Source organism: Rhinolophus ferrumequinum, chromosome X (genome assembly GCF_004115265.2).
Source record: "Rhinolophus ferrumequinum isolate MPI-CBG mRhiFer1 chromosome X, mRhiFer1_v1.p, whole genome shotgun sequence".
NCBI classification, from domain to species: Eukaryota; Metazoa; Chordata; class Mammalia; order Chiroptera; family Rhinolophidae; genus Rhinolophus; species Rhinolophus ferrumequinum.
In genome coordinates, this window is record NC_046284.1 from 89,351,143 (window position 1) to 89,367,511 (window position 16,369).

The 16,369-nt window shown below is 39.5% G+C and overlaps 1 protein-coding gene and 1 long non-coding RNA gene across 2 annotated transcripts in view; one reads left to right on the plus strand and one right to left on the minus strand.

Moving 5' to 3' along the window:
* EFHC2 (EF-hand domain containing 2) overlaps window positions 1-16,369 on the plus strand; it is a 239,729-nt gene that overhangs the window by 126,436 nt on the left and 96,924 nt on the right. Inside the window, 3 exon segments of the mRNA XM_033122963.1 lie at window positions 8,232-8,380; window positions 11,105-11,295; window positions 14,400-14,530. Coding sequence (XP_032978854.1) covers window positions 8,232-8,380; window positions 11,105-11,295; window positions 14,400-14,530 — 471 coding nt within the window.
* On the minus strand, window positions 8,477-13,651 carry LOC117031973 (uncharacterized). Its single transcript, XR_004424665.1, has 3 exons — window positions 13,518-13,651; window positions 11,306-11,617; window positions 8,477-10,289 (listed from the first exon to the last, which is right to left on the minus strand). It is a non-coding gene; the product is annotated as an uncharacterized LOC117031973 (long non-coding RNA).

Sequence of the window (16,369 nt, forward strand, 5' to 3'; positions counted from 1 at the left end):
CAGGGAGTCCTTTGTGGAGTTATAGTTGTTCGATTAGTTGTAAATTCCAGGGGAGATTTACAGAGGCTCACCTCTCTCTGCCATTTTGGTGATGTCCTCCAATTTGTACTTCTTAATCCCTTTTCCTTTTTCACCTATCCCGCCAACCCCCCTCCTAGCTGACGACCATCAAAATATTCTCTGGGTCTATGAGTTTGTTTCCCTTGCAATTAGTGTGATTTTAATTTGAGAAGTTTAGTTGAATTCAGTAACCATAGATTGCTCACATGGCTGAATATAATTTCAAAAGATGGACTTTCAAAAGTATTCCTAGTATACAGGGGTTTAAGATAACATCTCTTAATATGTGCATACATTTTTTGGCACCCTCTGTATATGAGGAAAAATCTGCCACTGAGTCAGGTATACAGTGTGGTCACTGCCCATGGCTACTTTTTGCTTTTGCAAGGTGAGCAGGCCCCAGGGAAAGAAGTCAGAGTGGGGGTTAAGTGGTGGGAAAATGTTACAGATGCTTCAATAGGATGCGGGCTAAACCATTGAAGTCCTGTGTGAGGGAAATAAAGGGTCAGGAGAACCCATCGAGAAAAGTGATAAAGGGAACATGTAGTCAGACCAGGAGAAGGAGAAGAAAAAGACGGCATTTTGAATTGGATAAACTTTAATGGGGTCAGATGCTGTTGTAGAACATTTTGAAGTAGAGAGAACCATAGTTTTGCTATAACTGTAAAAATGGTCAAAACACAAAGGTTGCATGGAATGTCTAAAAGGCTGCCTTTGCCATGACATGATGTCCTTTGTCTTTCAAGAAATAATTCTTTATTTTTAAGGACTTTAGAGTTTTAGAATTTCAGTTTTAGAATCAATGCTATTGAAAATGTGGCACCCACATTTGTTAGAAATACTAATTCTTGTGCTGCACACCAGACCTACCGATGCAGAAACCCTGGGGGTGGGGCTGGTGCTCTGTTTCACCAGACCTCCAGGGTTTCTATTGTGCACCATAGTTTGAGAACCACTGATTTTAATCACATAAGAGGGACACCAACTCATAGTCCATCATCCTCTCTTGTGATAGCAGTGTTTACAGTGAGGTTCCAAGGCAGAATTTTTTTTTTTATGAGTTTGTTTCTGTTTTGTTTGTTTATTTTGTTCTTTAGGTTCCACATATAAATGAAATCACATTGCATCTGTCTTTGTCTGACATGCTCCACTGTCCTCATGCATTTTTATAATTCCTCTCTCTCACACCTTTCTACCTCCAGGCAATCACTGGTTTGCTTCCTGTCACTAGAGAGTTTGCATTTGTTAGAAATTTTTATCTGGCTTCTTTTAAATAGTAAGTACTGTTATTTTGAAAAATTTCCAAGTTATTGCATGTATCAGTTGTTCATTCTTCATTGTTGAGCAATAACCCATTATATGAATATAGCATAATTTGTTTATCCATCTGTTTGTTGATGGACATTTGGATTGTTTCCAGTTTTTTTTTTAATTAGTTTCAGGTGCACAAGACAAATTAATACTTAGACATTTATCATTTATATCCCTCACACTGTGTGAACCCCTCTCCCCCATCCACTATCCCTCTGACATCGCACAGAGCCATTACATTTCCACTGTCTCTATTCCTAATGCTGTACTCCGCTTCTTGTAAGTATATACATATATATATATACACACACACACAAACATATACATATATACATATATACATATACGTATAACTTATAAATACATATAATACATATAGCATATATATTGTATAGTATGTATTATATAACATATGTATTATATAACATAATAACATATAAATACATATAATATATACATATATACATATATATACATATATACAAACTTGTAGTTGACATTGGTTATTCAGCTTCAGCTTCAGGTGTACACTGCAGTGATCAGGCATCTACATCATCCCTGAGGTGGTCTCCCTAATGAGACAAGTGTCCATTGGATACCCTACAAAATCGTTACAACATTGTTGATTACATTCCCCAAATTAATTTTCAAAACCCCGTGGCCATCTTGTGGTTACTGACTGTTTTCTAATCCCCTTACCTTCCCCCTGACCCCCACCCCCCCGCCCATCAAGCAACCCTCAGTTTTTCCTCTTTGTCTCCCAAACTGTTTCTGATTAGTTCATTCACTTATTCTTTTCTTTAGATTCTGCATATAAGTGAGATCATATGTTATTTGTCTTTCTCTGTCTGACTTATTTCACTTAACATAATGTTCTCTAGGTCCATCCATGTTGTTGCAAATGGTAAGATTTCTTTCTTCTTTATGGCTGTGTAATACTCCTTTGTATAAATGTACCACAGTTTCTTAATCCAGTCATCTACCAATGGGCATTTCGGTTGTTTCCATGTCTTGGCTGTTGTGTATAGTGCCAGGGCAGAATTTTTGATGCATACTTTTCACTAACTGCTGTTTTTTAAGGTCAGGAACCTGAAAGAGGCGGGCAGAAAGAATGTTCCTATTGTAAAAGGAGAGGGAATGTTTCTTATAAGTAAACAAAATGAAACATGATCCAGGGTGTTGCTTCTAGAACCCGGGGGAAAGCAGTTCCTTGTGGGTAGTTACCTTAGTCTGTCCTTCTGTCTATACCATGTCAACTTGCCCACAGAGCTGAGTGTAGACAACATTCCACGTTCTTTTCATTTTGTCGTGGCTGATGGATGGTGGTACAGGCACAGATGTTTCTAATTTCATTTCTTTCTGTCCACTCCTCATTCTGTGTCAGGAATCCACTTACCTCAAGTTTCCACACAGTGACCTTGTTTCCATAGTAACTAGTACGTTCAGCTGGCGACTTATACGTGAGTTTGAATAATCCAAGGTTTTAAAACTGAGAACCTAAGGAAGATGATCTCACAAAGCATACAAAGAACAGCTACTTAATGCAAATAAATAAACTGTGAATTGGTATGTGCAATTGTACATGACATATATTGGTAATATGTATTGCTATTAAAAATTTACTGGGTGCTAGTTGTTGTTTGAGGTTAATAGTGATCTAGTATGAGTCATTGGAGGAAATAGTTTCAAATTAAAGCATATGAGGGAATGAAGACCTTTATTGTCTGGGTAAAAATTCACTGTGGTGGCCTGCTGGGAAGATTGTCTAATCTGACTTGGGAGAATCAGAATAATGTCTTTCTTGCTGCATCAGGCTGAATTAGTTACTTTGTTCTCAGTGTGCCCACAATGCTCTGCTGATCACACCTCTAATAATAACAGTATTACTAATAATAAAAAGCAATTTATGGTTATGATGTGCTAACTACTTTACAGTACTTGATCTCATTTAATCCTCAAAGCAACTTCATAAAGTAGATAATATTATTGTACCCATTCTTCACACGAAGAAACTGAAGCTCAGAGAGACTATACAACTTTCCCAAGCTCACATAGCTGATATTTACTTGAACTGGAATTTGAATCCAGGGAAGTCTGACTTCTGGAGTTCACTTTTCTTGCCACAGAATCTGTATGTATCACAATGTATGGGAATTACTTGTGTATGTCATTGTGGTCTCCCTCCTTGAGAGCAGGGACTAGCTTCATTGCTTCCCTCAGAGTTAGAATAGTGCTTGCTACATACTTGGGGCTCAATAAATATTTGTCCAATAAGGGAAGGAATGAATGAATAAGTGAGTACATAGAATAAACATTCACCCTTCTAGTCTTAATGATGGATAGAAGAGCAGGTGGACTTCCTACTAGGAAGGCTATTATCCCAGACTTGTGCTATTCATAACCATATAACATCCAAAATTCTTGGTTTAGTCTTAATCTCTGACTTGTTTCAGATATTGTCTATGTGCTAACTCCATCAGTCATTTTTTTCCTCTTTAAAAAATTTTCCCCACAATAAAAATAAGCCTTCCCATCTCTCCCAACCGTAAGACTATAGCTTTATCTGTTTTTGATGGTTTTGGTAGGTATGTAGCCCTTGGTGAATCATTCATTTTCTTTGTTAACAGATGTTTACTGAGTACTGCTATATGTCAAATACTGATCTAAGGGCTTGAGACACATCAGTGAACAAAACAGACACAAAGCCCTACCCTCAAAGATCTTACATTCTAACTGGGGAGGCAGAAAATAAACAATAAAAATAATACACAAGTACATTCTGTAATACATGGAAGGTATTAAGTACCATGGAAAAATTAAAGATGGTAGTAAGTTGCTATGAAAAGAATAAAGAGGAACTGGGAGTGTGAGGTTGAGAGGCACCCGCTGTTTCAATTTTTAATAGTGTGGTCTGGATGGACCTTACTGAGGAGAGGTAACACGTTTAGGCAGAAGGACAGTTGGTGTAAAGGGCCTGAGCAAGGAGCAGGCTTGGGGTGTGCCAGGAACAGCCAGGAGGCTGACACCATTAGAACAGATGAGTAAAGGGCAGAGTAGAGAGATAAAGAGAGGTAATGGGAGGATCAGGTAACGTAGGGCCTTGTAGACCATTATAAGGATTCTTTTGACTTTGAATGATAAGGGGAGCCATTAAGAGATCTGAACAGAGGAGTGACTTTATCTGATTTACATATTAAAAGAATCACTCCAGATGCCTTGTTCTGAGTAGACTGTAGAAGGGCAATGGTGGAAGTAAAGACCAGGTAAAAGGTTACTACAGTAGTCCAACAGAAAAGTGATGATGGCTTAGATCTGGGTGGGTGCCATGAAAGTGATGAGAAATAGCAGATTCTGGAAATATTTTGAAGGACAAACCAATAGGATTTTCTGACAAATTGGGTATGAAGTGTGAAAGAAGAGAGGAGTAAATGATGAATCTCAAGGTTTTGGCCTGGGCAACTAGAAAGATGGAGTTGCCATCTACTGAGATGGGAAAGACTGTATGTAGGTAGAGTAGGTTTGGGGCAAGAGCAGAAGTTCAGTTTTGGAACAAGTTAAGTTTGAGATGTCTGTTAGATAGCAACTGGAGATACTGAGTAGTCAGTTGGATATATGACTTTGGAGTTTGGGAGAGAGGTCTACACTAGAGATAGAAATTTGGAAGTCATCAACGTGTAGATGGTATTTAAAGCCTTGAGACTAGAAGAGATCACCAAGGGAGTGAATATACACAGAGAAGTGGATACCAAGTTATTTCTTGTTATCCCCGGGACACCCCAAATTAAGAGGTTGAGGAAAAGAGGAGGAAACAGCAAAAGAGACTGAAAATTAGCAAACGAGGTAGGAGCAAAACCAAGAGAATGCATGATTCTGGAATCCAAGTGAAGCAAGAGTGTCACAGAAGAAGGAATGATCATTTGTACCAATTGCTGCTGCTTGGTCAAGTTAGACACAAAAATGAACCACTGCCATTGACATTGTGGGGATCGTTGTGGACCTTGACAAGAGCAGTTTAGGTAGAGCAAACCTGATGGAAGTGGATTTAAGAGAATTCAAGACAGTGATTATGGATAACTCCGGGCTGTGTGTAGAAAAAGTTAAGACATAGCTGCTGGACCTAGGAATTTATCGCTTGTTTTCAGACAGTGGGAATGAACACATAAAAAAAAAAACAGCCAAGAATGCAAGTCTATACAGTACTAAATAGGGTGCCACAAATTATTGTCTGTGCAGGAGGTATGAGTTGGTGGTCAGCTGGAAGGGCAGCCATGGTCAAGGAGAGCTCTACTGATTGGGCCCAAATGGGTGGACAGGACCCTGGACAGGCACAGGAAAGGTGTGCCCTGGGGGTGGGGATGATACCCAGTGAAAGGCCTGCAAACAGGAAATGAGCACAAAATGGAACAGTAAATGAAGTGGCTTGTGTGACTTGAGTAGAAGAGTAAGTTATAGGTAGTCATGACAAATAGGTGTATGTGTGTGTGTGTTTGAACCTTGATTCTCAATGGCCTGGAAAGCCAGATTGAGCAGAATAGGTGGTATAATAGGAAGCAGGGAAAATGCCAAAGTTTTTACAGTACTGGGAGTATTGTGATAAAGAATATTTAGAGAAGTTTGATAAATTAGCTTAATAGTCAAGGAAATATCTGAAGATACTTGCAGTGTTTTTCAGAGTTTGCGCTGGGGACCACTTCATTAGAATCTCTTGGGGAGCTTATTGAAAATGCAAGTTTCTGGAGATGTAAGCTAACTAGTGAATCCATATCTCTAGGGGTGGGACTCTGTATTCTGTATATTTAACAAGCTCCCCAGGTGACTTTTATACACGATAAAGTTTGTGAACTGCTGGTCTAAAGATTTTGTTTGAACAGATTATGTTCCAGATTGATGAGCTCTCCACGACACTAGAATTAGGTGAAAAATGGCATATTAAACACGAGAAATCCATACTTAACATACACACTTATAAATTTATGTAAGTTCTAAGAAGCTAAATTTATAGGAACATTCATTTGCCCTGACATTTGACCTCATTCAGTTGTTTCAGTGATATTTCAGGCATCTGTAAAAGTTATGGATCTTTCATGAGAGAGGGTTACCAAATCTTTTTGTTACTTGTAAATCCAATTATGTACCAGAGAAGATGGCTGACAAGGTATAGCTGCAAACCTGCACTGTATGAGGTCTGTCTAAAGCCTGGGAAAATAGGAACTCAGAAAACAGCCTCGGAGATCTGGTTATTCTGCCCAGACTGGGGCTACCCTTATAAATTGCTACTTTTCATCTCACATGAGGCCTCAAACTGGGAATCTTGGCGCCATGCTTTTTCAGTCCTGCTCCTTTGGACAATCTGAGAAAGGGGCAGAGAAAAACACTTTATGCCTCTGCAAATCAGAAATGTTCTTTGTTTTTGCTTTTCTGTTTTTTTAATTAAATCACTGTGACCACAAGGAAAGAATGAATTTTAGCATAGGAGAATTTGAAAGCAAGAACCTTACTTCTTAGAGTTGTGACAGGGAAGTGACGAAGTACATTGTTTATTTTACTCTATGCCACCTTGGGGTACTGATTTTGATTATCAAAGACCTCTGCAAGTGTTTAGGATTTGTTACGTAGCTCACATTTCACCAGCTGATATCCACCAACATGCTTCTGCTGACAGACCATAAATTAATTTCTTCAATGACGAGGTCATCAGCTTTGGGAATTTTGGTTCTAGACTTTGATCCCATCTTCAGCCTACTAGATTATTCTATTCATGCATAGAATTCTAAATGCAAATTTCAATCTATATGGATCTTATAACAACTTTCTACAAACATTTATTGAGTACTTAAAATGTAAAAAATGTTAAATTAGATAATGGTTAGTAAGATGCAGTCTTAGCCCTTGGAAAACAGACTTATAATGGTTACTTACAATATGGATGACAAGTGAAATAATGTTTAATATAGCATTTGAAAGGGAAAAGCTGATTATTTCCTTGAAGGGAGTTGGAGGATACTGGAGAACTGGCAGAATGACTCAGGAAGGAGAGGATGTGGGGCTAGAAGAAAAGAAATGGGCATGAGAAAGTGGAAGGTGGCTCCAGGTACCCATGGAACACACCAGCTGGCATGATCATTCTTGGGCAATGAGGGCTAGGTGCTATTCTTTTTGCTGACGTGATTGTTGTGATTGTTGATTAGCTTTGTGAGAAAGGAACAAGCATTCAGTGGAGCTGGTTTGAGTAGTGTGTTTGACATTTATTTTGGATACATTTTACCAATGTGTTACCCTGGACATCTAAAGAATAAGTGATATTTTAATACATCAAGAAAATTCGTCTGCATATAGATATAAAGCCTTAGTAAGAAGATAGTTGAGCTTTTTCAATTTCAGAAAGTTGATCCTACTATCTTAAAAGCATAGCACACCTGGGGGATGGGGAGATGGATGAAATGGGTAAAGGGGGTTAAGAGGTACAAACTTCCAGTTTCAATCTGTATGGTTATAAGTAAGTTAGAAGTAAGTTATAAGTAAGTCATGGGAATGTAATGTACAACATGGTGACTATAGTTAACAATACTGTATTGCATATTTGAAAGTCGCTAAGAGTAGATCTTAAAAGTTCTCATCACAAGAAAACAATTTTGTTACTATGGTGACAGATGTTAATGAGACTTATTGTAGTGATAATTGCACAATATACGAGCATACAAATATCGAATCATTATCTTGTACATCTAAAACTAATATGTTATATGTCAATTGTATCTAAATTAAAAATAAATCCATAGCACACCTTTTGCAGGTTTTATTTTATATACATAATGTGGAGAAGATTACTTGTATAATGCTGTAACCTTCATTTCTCTTCCATCTAGCTAAGGCAACGAAAGCAATGTACTCCGGTTCTTAGCAAAACTAATCACAAACCAATATGCCAACATTGGCAGGCTGTTTATTATTTCATATTTTCTCAGTGATGACACAATTTCAGTGTTTGAACCCACAGAGAAGAATTCTGGTAAGAGACATACCTCTCATAGCAATTTCCTCAGAACAATTAACTGTCTCTTCATTTTGAAAATTAGTATGATCTGATTTTATAGCCTAGATAACCTAAGATAGTAGCTTTCACTTTTTTAACCACTAAAGTTTAGTTTACAAAGATGTCTAAATGGGAACCCAGATATAAAATGCAAAAAGTGGGACAGTTTTGGTTGGCTCAGGTCTGGGAGACTTGGGATGCCTCCTTTTGGACATTATCCCTCCTTCCTCTGTGGCCTCAGAGGTACCTCTGTGGAATCCAAGGGCTTCAAAATTATGGTCTGGCTATTACCAGTTGCACTCATAGCCAGCAAGACAAGAGGGAATCTGTATTCTTGATAGTACTGCTTATAAAATTTTTGCTTAACTAAATGACAAGAACCCCAGATTAACAAATTTAATCTTCAGAGTCCATCTTCCTTTGGCTCTTCTATCTGTTGAGGCTGTTGCCAAGTTTCCAGCACCCAGGCCCATGGAGTGCCCTGGACAGTGTGCTGACACCATGGCCCTTGCTGAGGAGAGCCATTCATTTTGACTTACCAGATTATGGAGCTGCCAGGCTGTGTTCTTTGTCCCAACATGTTTAAAACTTGTCTGTGCTCAAGACACATGTTTGGGAAGAATAATCAGTGGTGTTCTGGTTAATTGGCTCTCTGAAAAAATATTTTAAAGGCCCTAATTTGTACCATTTGCCAATTTCTGTGGTGTAAATACCCCAGTCATGGCCAATTCCAATTTCAAGCAACCAACAGTTTAACCACTAGCTTGGAAATTCCCTGAAAATTGGTCAGCCCTTAAGAGCTGGTATGAGTCACTCAGCACACCAATGAATAATGAATAATTCGTATAATTAAATCAGGCTCCACAGTGATTTGAGTAATGGATCAAATCTTAAAATATGAAACAAACAGGGATGAATATCAAGTCATGCTCTTAAAGGTCAAAAAATCAACTCTATGTCTAGAATTGGGAAGATATAGCCAAGCTAGTTGCAGCATATGTAAAACAGTAAGAGCGCTGGTAGTCAGCTACATGCTTGCTAGTAATAATAGCAGCCATGATTGAGTACCTACTATTATCCTTACAAGAACTTTACTAGGTTAAGTTTTTGTTAGTCCAGGTTCTCTAAGAGGCAAACCCCAGGATGGGATTAAATGTGCAAGAGATTTATTAGGGGAGATGCTGGTGAGGGAAAATGTGGAAGGAGCCAGAAAATGCCAGGAGAGGCCTCAGACTGCAGTGCATGTCTGACTCCTGTGAAGGACAGAAGGAGGAAAGAAAGGGGGAGGTCTTAGACTGCAGTGAAATTCTAAGAAAGTTTCATTAAGACCTGCCGGGAGTCCTAGAGCCAAAGTTAGTAATTGGAGGAGCCACCATATTGCAGAAATGGACCTGTCTCAGTATCCCTGCCTTGCTTAGTCATTTGTTGGCAGCAGCCTGTGGGAAGCATGACCTTGGCACAAACCTGGGGATAGACTTCAGAATATATCAGCTGGGGCCTTACATCACCTATATTCCCCACAGTGGGTGATCTGAGAGGTACATTTTCATAGCCCCCACAAATTTTATCCTCATTTTACGAATGAGAATTCAGAGAGGTACAGAGAGATTAAATAACTTGTAAAGATCACTGAGCAAATGACGGAGGCAGGGTGGACTCCAAAGCCTAGTCTTTCCACCACCTATGGTTTCTGAATATGGTAGGAGGAGTGTGATGAAGCTGACCCCACAAGCTCATCTGGTCTCAGGTTGTAGTCATAGGTCTGAAGATTTCAGTTCACTATCAGAAGATTACTGGAGTCCTCATGTTCAACTCTGCTCATTGTTTTCCAAGAGGTCAAAAACCAAGTAATACCCAGAAGAGTGCCGATGAAATGCTGAGAATTCTGGAAAGCAAGAAATATGAGGCATTGCTAAGAGAAGCAAAGATATTTTAACTATAGAAAAAAGAGTTAAGGGGACTCCCATTGTTAGCCTCCAACAATTAAGTAAGCTCCTTTCCAGAGGTGGGGCATCTTACTCTTAATCTGCATGTCAGAATAAGTGTAAGACATCATCTGGCACACATGGGTGGAAATAAACTCAAGTGAGGAATTTTCTACCTGGTACTGTTCAGACACGCTCTAAAGATGAGTATATTCCTGATGTCACAGTTCCCTACATGCTGCTGGGCATGTAGCTGGGCATGATAAGTGTTTATTCAAGTGTTTGGATTGGGAAGGGACTAGAGAGAGGAAAGAAAAGGCTGGAATGCCATACCACTTTTTTCTTTGCACACTAACCAAGGAAGTCTCATTTCTTCACCCATTGTCTCATTCTTCCCTTCATTCTGAGAATAATAGGCAGTATGAGTTCACAGCTAAGTTGTATGTTCTGTTTTTGAGAATGAAGTAACTCTGAAGACAAGTTGTATGGTTCTTTCAAGAATAAAGGCTACTCATTAACTTTTTTTCTATAGGGAATTCTGGTGAAGAGTTCTTTTTTTATTATTAGTTTCAGGTGTACAAAAACAACATAATGACTAGACATTTATACCCCTCACAAAGTGATAACCCCAGCAAATCTACTACCTGTCTGACACCGTACAAAGCTTTTACAATAACATTGACTGTATTCCCTATGCTGTACTTTATATCCTGTGACTATATATTTTTTTTAAAAATTATCATTGACATTCAATATTATTTTATACTAGTTTCAGGTCTACGGAAGTTCTTGAAAAGAATGCGTGTTAAGAGGCCTGGACAAGAAGTCTTTAAAAGTGAACTATCAGAATATATCAAGGTCGAGGAGCTGTATATTGGAGCCAAAGTGAATGTGAATGGCTATGTGTTTCTTTTGCTCAGTGCTGATGAGTACACCTTAAAATTCATGGAGAAGAATTCAGATAAGGTGAGCTTACTTTGTATAATTCTTGACTTGCCTCTCAGCACTCTGCAGTCTGTGTTTTTCTTTCTCTAGGCCTTTTCTTCTTCATCTTGCTACCCGTTTTACATTGTGCATTCACACATGTGGGCATGAATAATGGATCCGTGCAACTTGGCCACAAGTCCTTTCACAGAGGCCAGGTCCCGGTCTACTCTGTTTACACGCTGGGTCCTTCGCTGCCCAGCATCACAGATGCCAGGCACAGGCAGGAGGCAGGCCCAAAGTTGAATCAAGTTTCCTGGTTTTCTGCTGACGCCAACAATGTTTTCAGAAAGAAATTCAGCAACTGTAGAAAAGGAAGAAAATCTGGTGCCACACACTGTGCTGTCCCAGTTAATTGGCACAGGCCTACCGGGAAGGCCAAGACCTGAACAAACAGAAAGCCCAAGGGAACCCAATAGTTGCTGGGGTTGCAACTTCCCATAACAGGAGCCACCTGAGGCCTAAATAAGAATTCAAAGACAAATTGGCAACAGTGAACTCAAAGAGCTTTTTCATTTGAAATAAGATGGCAGATGGGTAGTGTTACTAAAAGTACTATTATGGCAATGCTGTTCAATAAAAATAACATATTGATAAAAATCTTGATTTTAAGTGTGGACCAGTTTGGTATACAAACATGTCTATTTGAGAGTCATTGCCTAATATTGAAAAATCTATCTAGAAACTGTTTTAAAAATCTGCCTGTAGGAAATAATATATGCAGAGAGAGAGAGAGAGAGAGAGAGAGAGAGAGAGAGAGAGAGAGAACGAGAGAGAGAGAGAGAACGAGAACCAGTTCTGTTTTATTTATATGTAAAATGTTCAGGGGTAAGTTGCTAAAATCGGTCTCTGTGTATACCACATCACCTGTGTCAGTTTGGGTCCTCTGAAGCAGATGCCAAGACAGAATTAGACGTGTAACAGAATGTATTGGAAGAAACGCATATAAAGGATAAAGGCAGAGGGAGCAGGAGTAGGTGGGGAGATAAGAGATGCAGGTTTGACCCCTGAGAAAGGAGAGGGAAGGAAGGAAGATGGGGGATGAAGAGCCTCAGATGCAGCATAGCTCTGAGAAAGTCGCGGCCAGGCTGATGGGGAGGCCAGAGCAAAGACTGCCCATCAGAGAAGTCCCGTGTTAGGCAAAATGGCCCAGTCCTGGCGCCCCTGCCCTGCTGTCATTGGTCAGAGCAGTCTGAGGAGAGTGGCCTCAGTAGGAATTCTGCACTGATCCTGAAGGTACGTACAGCAGCTGAGCGCTGTCAGCTAATAATGCTCTTCTCTGCTCAGTCTCTCTGACACTCCAGGACTGCCACATCATCTCTCATTTGCAGTGTTAGGAATTCAGGTTATTGTAAAACCATGAACCAATATCTCCTCAAAAGCACTGAAGTCAGATGAGAGGCTCAATAACAGGGTAATTAGATTTCTGGAGCCCATTATGCTTGTCGGGGAAACCTGACTCCACATTTGAGACGCCTCAGACATGTAACTTCCCTGAGCTTCACTTTCCTCATCTTTGAAATGGGAGTAACAACAGTGCCTCTTTCATAGATTTGCTATGAAGATAAGATGAGATAATATGTGTGAAGTGCTCAGCTCTATGTGGCCCATAGCAAGCTCAGTCATTGTCCAATTTACAATAGCTATTATACATTAAGGCTTGATTTTCAAACACAGGGTAAACCTATACCTTCATGTAAAATACAGTTGACCCTCGAACAACATGGCGGCTAGGTGCACTGACTCCCCTACACAGTCGAAAATCTGAGTATAACTTTTGGCTCCCCGAGAACTTAACTAATAGCCTACTGTTGACCAAAAGCCTTACCGATCAATAACATAAACAGTCAATAAACACATGTTTCGTATGTTATATGTATTATATACTGTATTCTTACAATAAAATAAGCTACAGAAAAGAAAATATTAAGAAAATCATAAGGAAGAGAAAATACATTTACAGTATTTATTGAAAAAAATTCACATATAAGTGGAGCCCTGCAGTTCAAACCAGTGTTCTTCAAGGTTCAACTACACACACACACACACACACACACGCACACACACACACACACTTTTTGTTTTTTTTTTAATTTTTTAAATTTACTTTTCAATAACAGTTGACATACAATAATGAATATATATATTTTAAGCTATAAAGGGCTTTTCTCCTTTCAAAAGGTAAAAGAAGGGTAGGACATTACCTGGTATCAGCATCCCAAGTGAAAACTGCATTATTTTAAAACTGCCGTTAACAAGGACATTCTAAGCAGGGAAAGATTAATATACTCTGAGGAGTCTTTTCAAAAGAGCTAAGAGATCCTATCATGGAAATAGATTAAAGGAAATGCAAAAAAGGGAAGGAATGGGGGCGCTGCAGTAGGTGCCAAACCCCCTGGTGGAAGAGAAGGAGCTTTATACTAAATTACCATCAGAGTTTTTATTTTCGTATGTAGTGTTCTCATTTTTCAGCTCTTAGCTGTAATTATTTACAACCTTATGCTTTATTGGATTGAATAAAGAATATTCTTACAGAGTCAAAAAACAAATCACAGAGTAGGAGACAGAAACTGGAGAGTGCATGGAGAGTGAATGTAAGAGGATTGCAGTGTGTGTGTGTACCTTTGACACCCAGCCTTGCTCTGCTCGGTGTATCACAAGGTGGCCAACAAACAGTTCCAGGGGTCCGCTCTAAAGATCTGGAGAAAATGGGAGTTCACTCATCCAATTTCGAATCCCTATTCTGTTCATTAGGGTCTCCCAGCATACAGCACCAGTGTCTAAGGGTTACAGGGAGGAAGCTGCTGTGGTGGGAGCAGGAATTGTTTTCTGATTCCTGTGGCCTGCTGTCCCTTAAGCTCATTTCTTTCTGATCTGGGCCTATGCTAATGTTACTCCTTGTCCTGAAGCCTTAACTGAAGAGATGCAAATTTAGTCTTGTCTTCTCTGTGGTGATCTCTATGGAAAGACATGCCCCACTAACTTCAGATTCACAGTGTGAAGTCTTTTTCCTGGCCACCAGAAAGATGGGGCTCCCTATGCCTCAGGCATTTTTAAATATCTTTCCTTTCTTTTTCCCCTTCCAGTTTCCTTTGAGCAAACTTGAACTTGCCCTAGAAAAGCTGAAAGAAAAAATACCAAAATCTGGAGACATCAGGCAGGTATTTAGGGCTGCTGACTCTGGGTTCATGAAGAAGATGGATTATAATACATTCAGGTAAACCATGTTCTGCTCACAATAATCTGTTATCCTCTCAAGATTGTTCAAATATCAGAAAAAACGGTTCCTTCCCTAGTGCTTCCTAATTAATGCTACATACTTTTTATTAGAAATTGCCATTTCTTTGCATTCATATTACTTTGTAATACAGTTTTGCCCATTTTTAGTACATCTTACACATTTGCTTAGTAAAGAAGTTTATAGGTGAGAACAGAGAGACAAACGCGTAGAAAGACAGTTGGTCACATTGTCTTGTGAATCATGGTGTTGAAGGATTGGGAATGCTGGCAAGAGTGCATCTGAATGAGAAATGCAGGAAAAAATGCAGCTAAGAACACCCCTCCAAAATCTGGGCAATCTTTAGGAATGTGATCCAATTGGAAAAGATAGTGGAAGCTTAGTATACTGAGTATTAGAGAAAGGGGGTATGTATGAGTGTGTATGTGTATGCTCACACACATCTGTGTATTTCTATAAGAATATAGAAACCAGGGAAAATATATGATAGTAGTTAAAATAGCATAAGAAGTCATGAGCAATAAAGATTTTCTCTAAGGTAAAGCTGAATTCTGGGACGGTCCAGTGAGTGGCTGACCTAGGCAAATTTCCAAACAGCGGAAACACAGGGAAATTCAAATTCAGGGTCTAGTACAATTGTGAGGCTTCTCTTAGCCTGAAAACAAAGTGAATGGAGCCTTCAGGAGAATATAAATTAAATCATAGATGGAGGACAAAGGGGACTTTCTCTTTAGGCTGAGAATTCTGGCTCCTGAAAACAATAGTGGCTAAAAGCTATATTGGAAACTTGGCTTGATGCAGTCCAGATATGGGCTGAGAAATGAGGAAGTGAGCCCAGGAGAGAGTGGCAGGGAAGGCTCCAACTTTGTGCCTGAAGTTACCTTTTGCGTCAATGCTTGAGCCCTGAGCCCATCATTAGGCCCAAAGTGTCCCAAAGTTCATTTGTTGTTTTAACAAAGCTCTTTTGTTTTTCCAAAATATTCTTTTGAGAGAAGCAGTCAGAGGATATATTTTTATTGTTTAGAATTCCCAACCTTCTGGGATTAATAAGAATTTATAGTTCGTTGCTATTGTTCATAGTAGTACACATGTTCATGGTCTTTTGAAAAATAAATGGAGACAGAGTAAAGAACAAAGACAATTGCTCAGGCCACGGACTAATGTCAAGCAGTAGAGGAGAAAACAAATTTCCACCAGAAATGAGGGAATGGTTTTGTTTTATTATTTTGTGTCCTTTTATGAAAGCATCCATTCTCCCAACACTCTAGCAAAGTCTATTGGAAACACTTTAGAGAGTTTATGGGGCTTTGGGGGAAGCACTTAGGCCAAGCAGGAGATCCAAGAAGGAAAAGTTGCTCCACAGATGGAGGCCTGACACTGACTGTGGGTGGAATAAAGGACCACTACACTGTGATTGGAGGATGGTCCCAAGACACTACATGCTCGGAAAGAAGCAACTCCTGATCTTTAGGCCCTCTCCTGGCCAGAAATCCCTTAAGATGAAAATCAGATCAGGTCAGGTCATGACTGGCTTGAAAAACCATTCAGTGGCTTGCTGTTGTCCTTACAGTAAGATCCAAATATTTTACTGCAGCTGGCAGGGCCTCGAGTGAGGCTACTCTCTGTTTACATTTCCAGTGTCATCACTTCTTTTTCTCCAGCCCTGTCCTCTGGCCTTGCTGGCTGTCACTCAGTTTCTCAAACACATCAAGCTCTTTCCAGCCTCTAAGCCTGTGCAAACGTAGTACCGTCCATTTGGAACGTCCACACCACCATCCTCTGATGGCAGAGTTTAGGACTCATCTTAAATGTCACTTC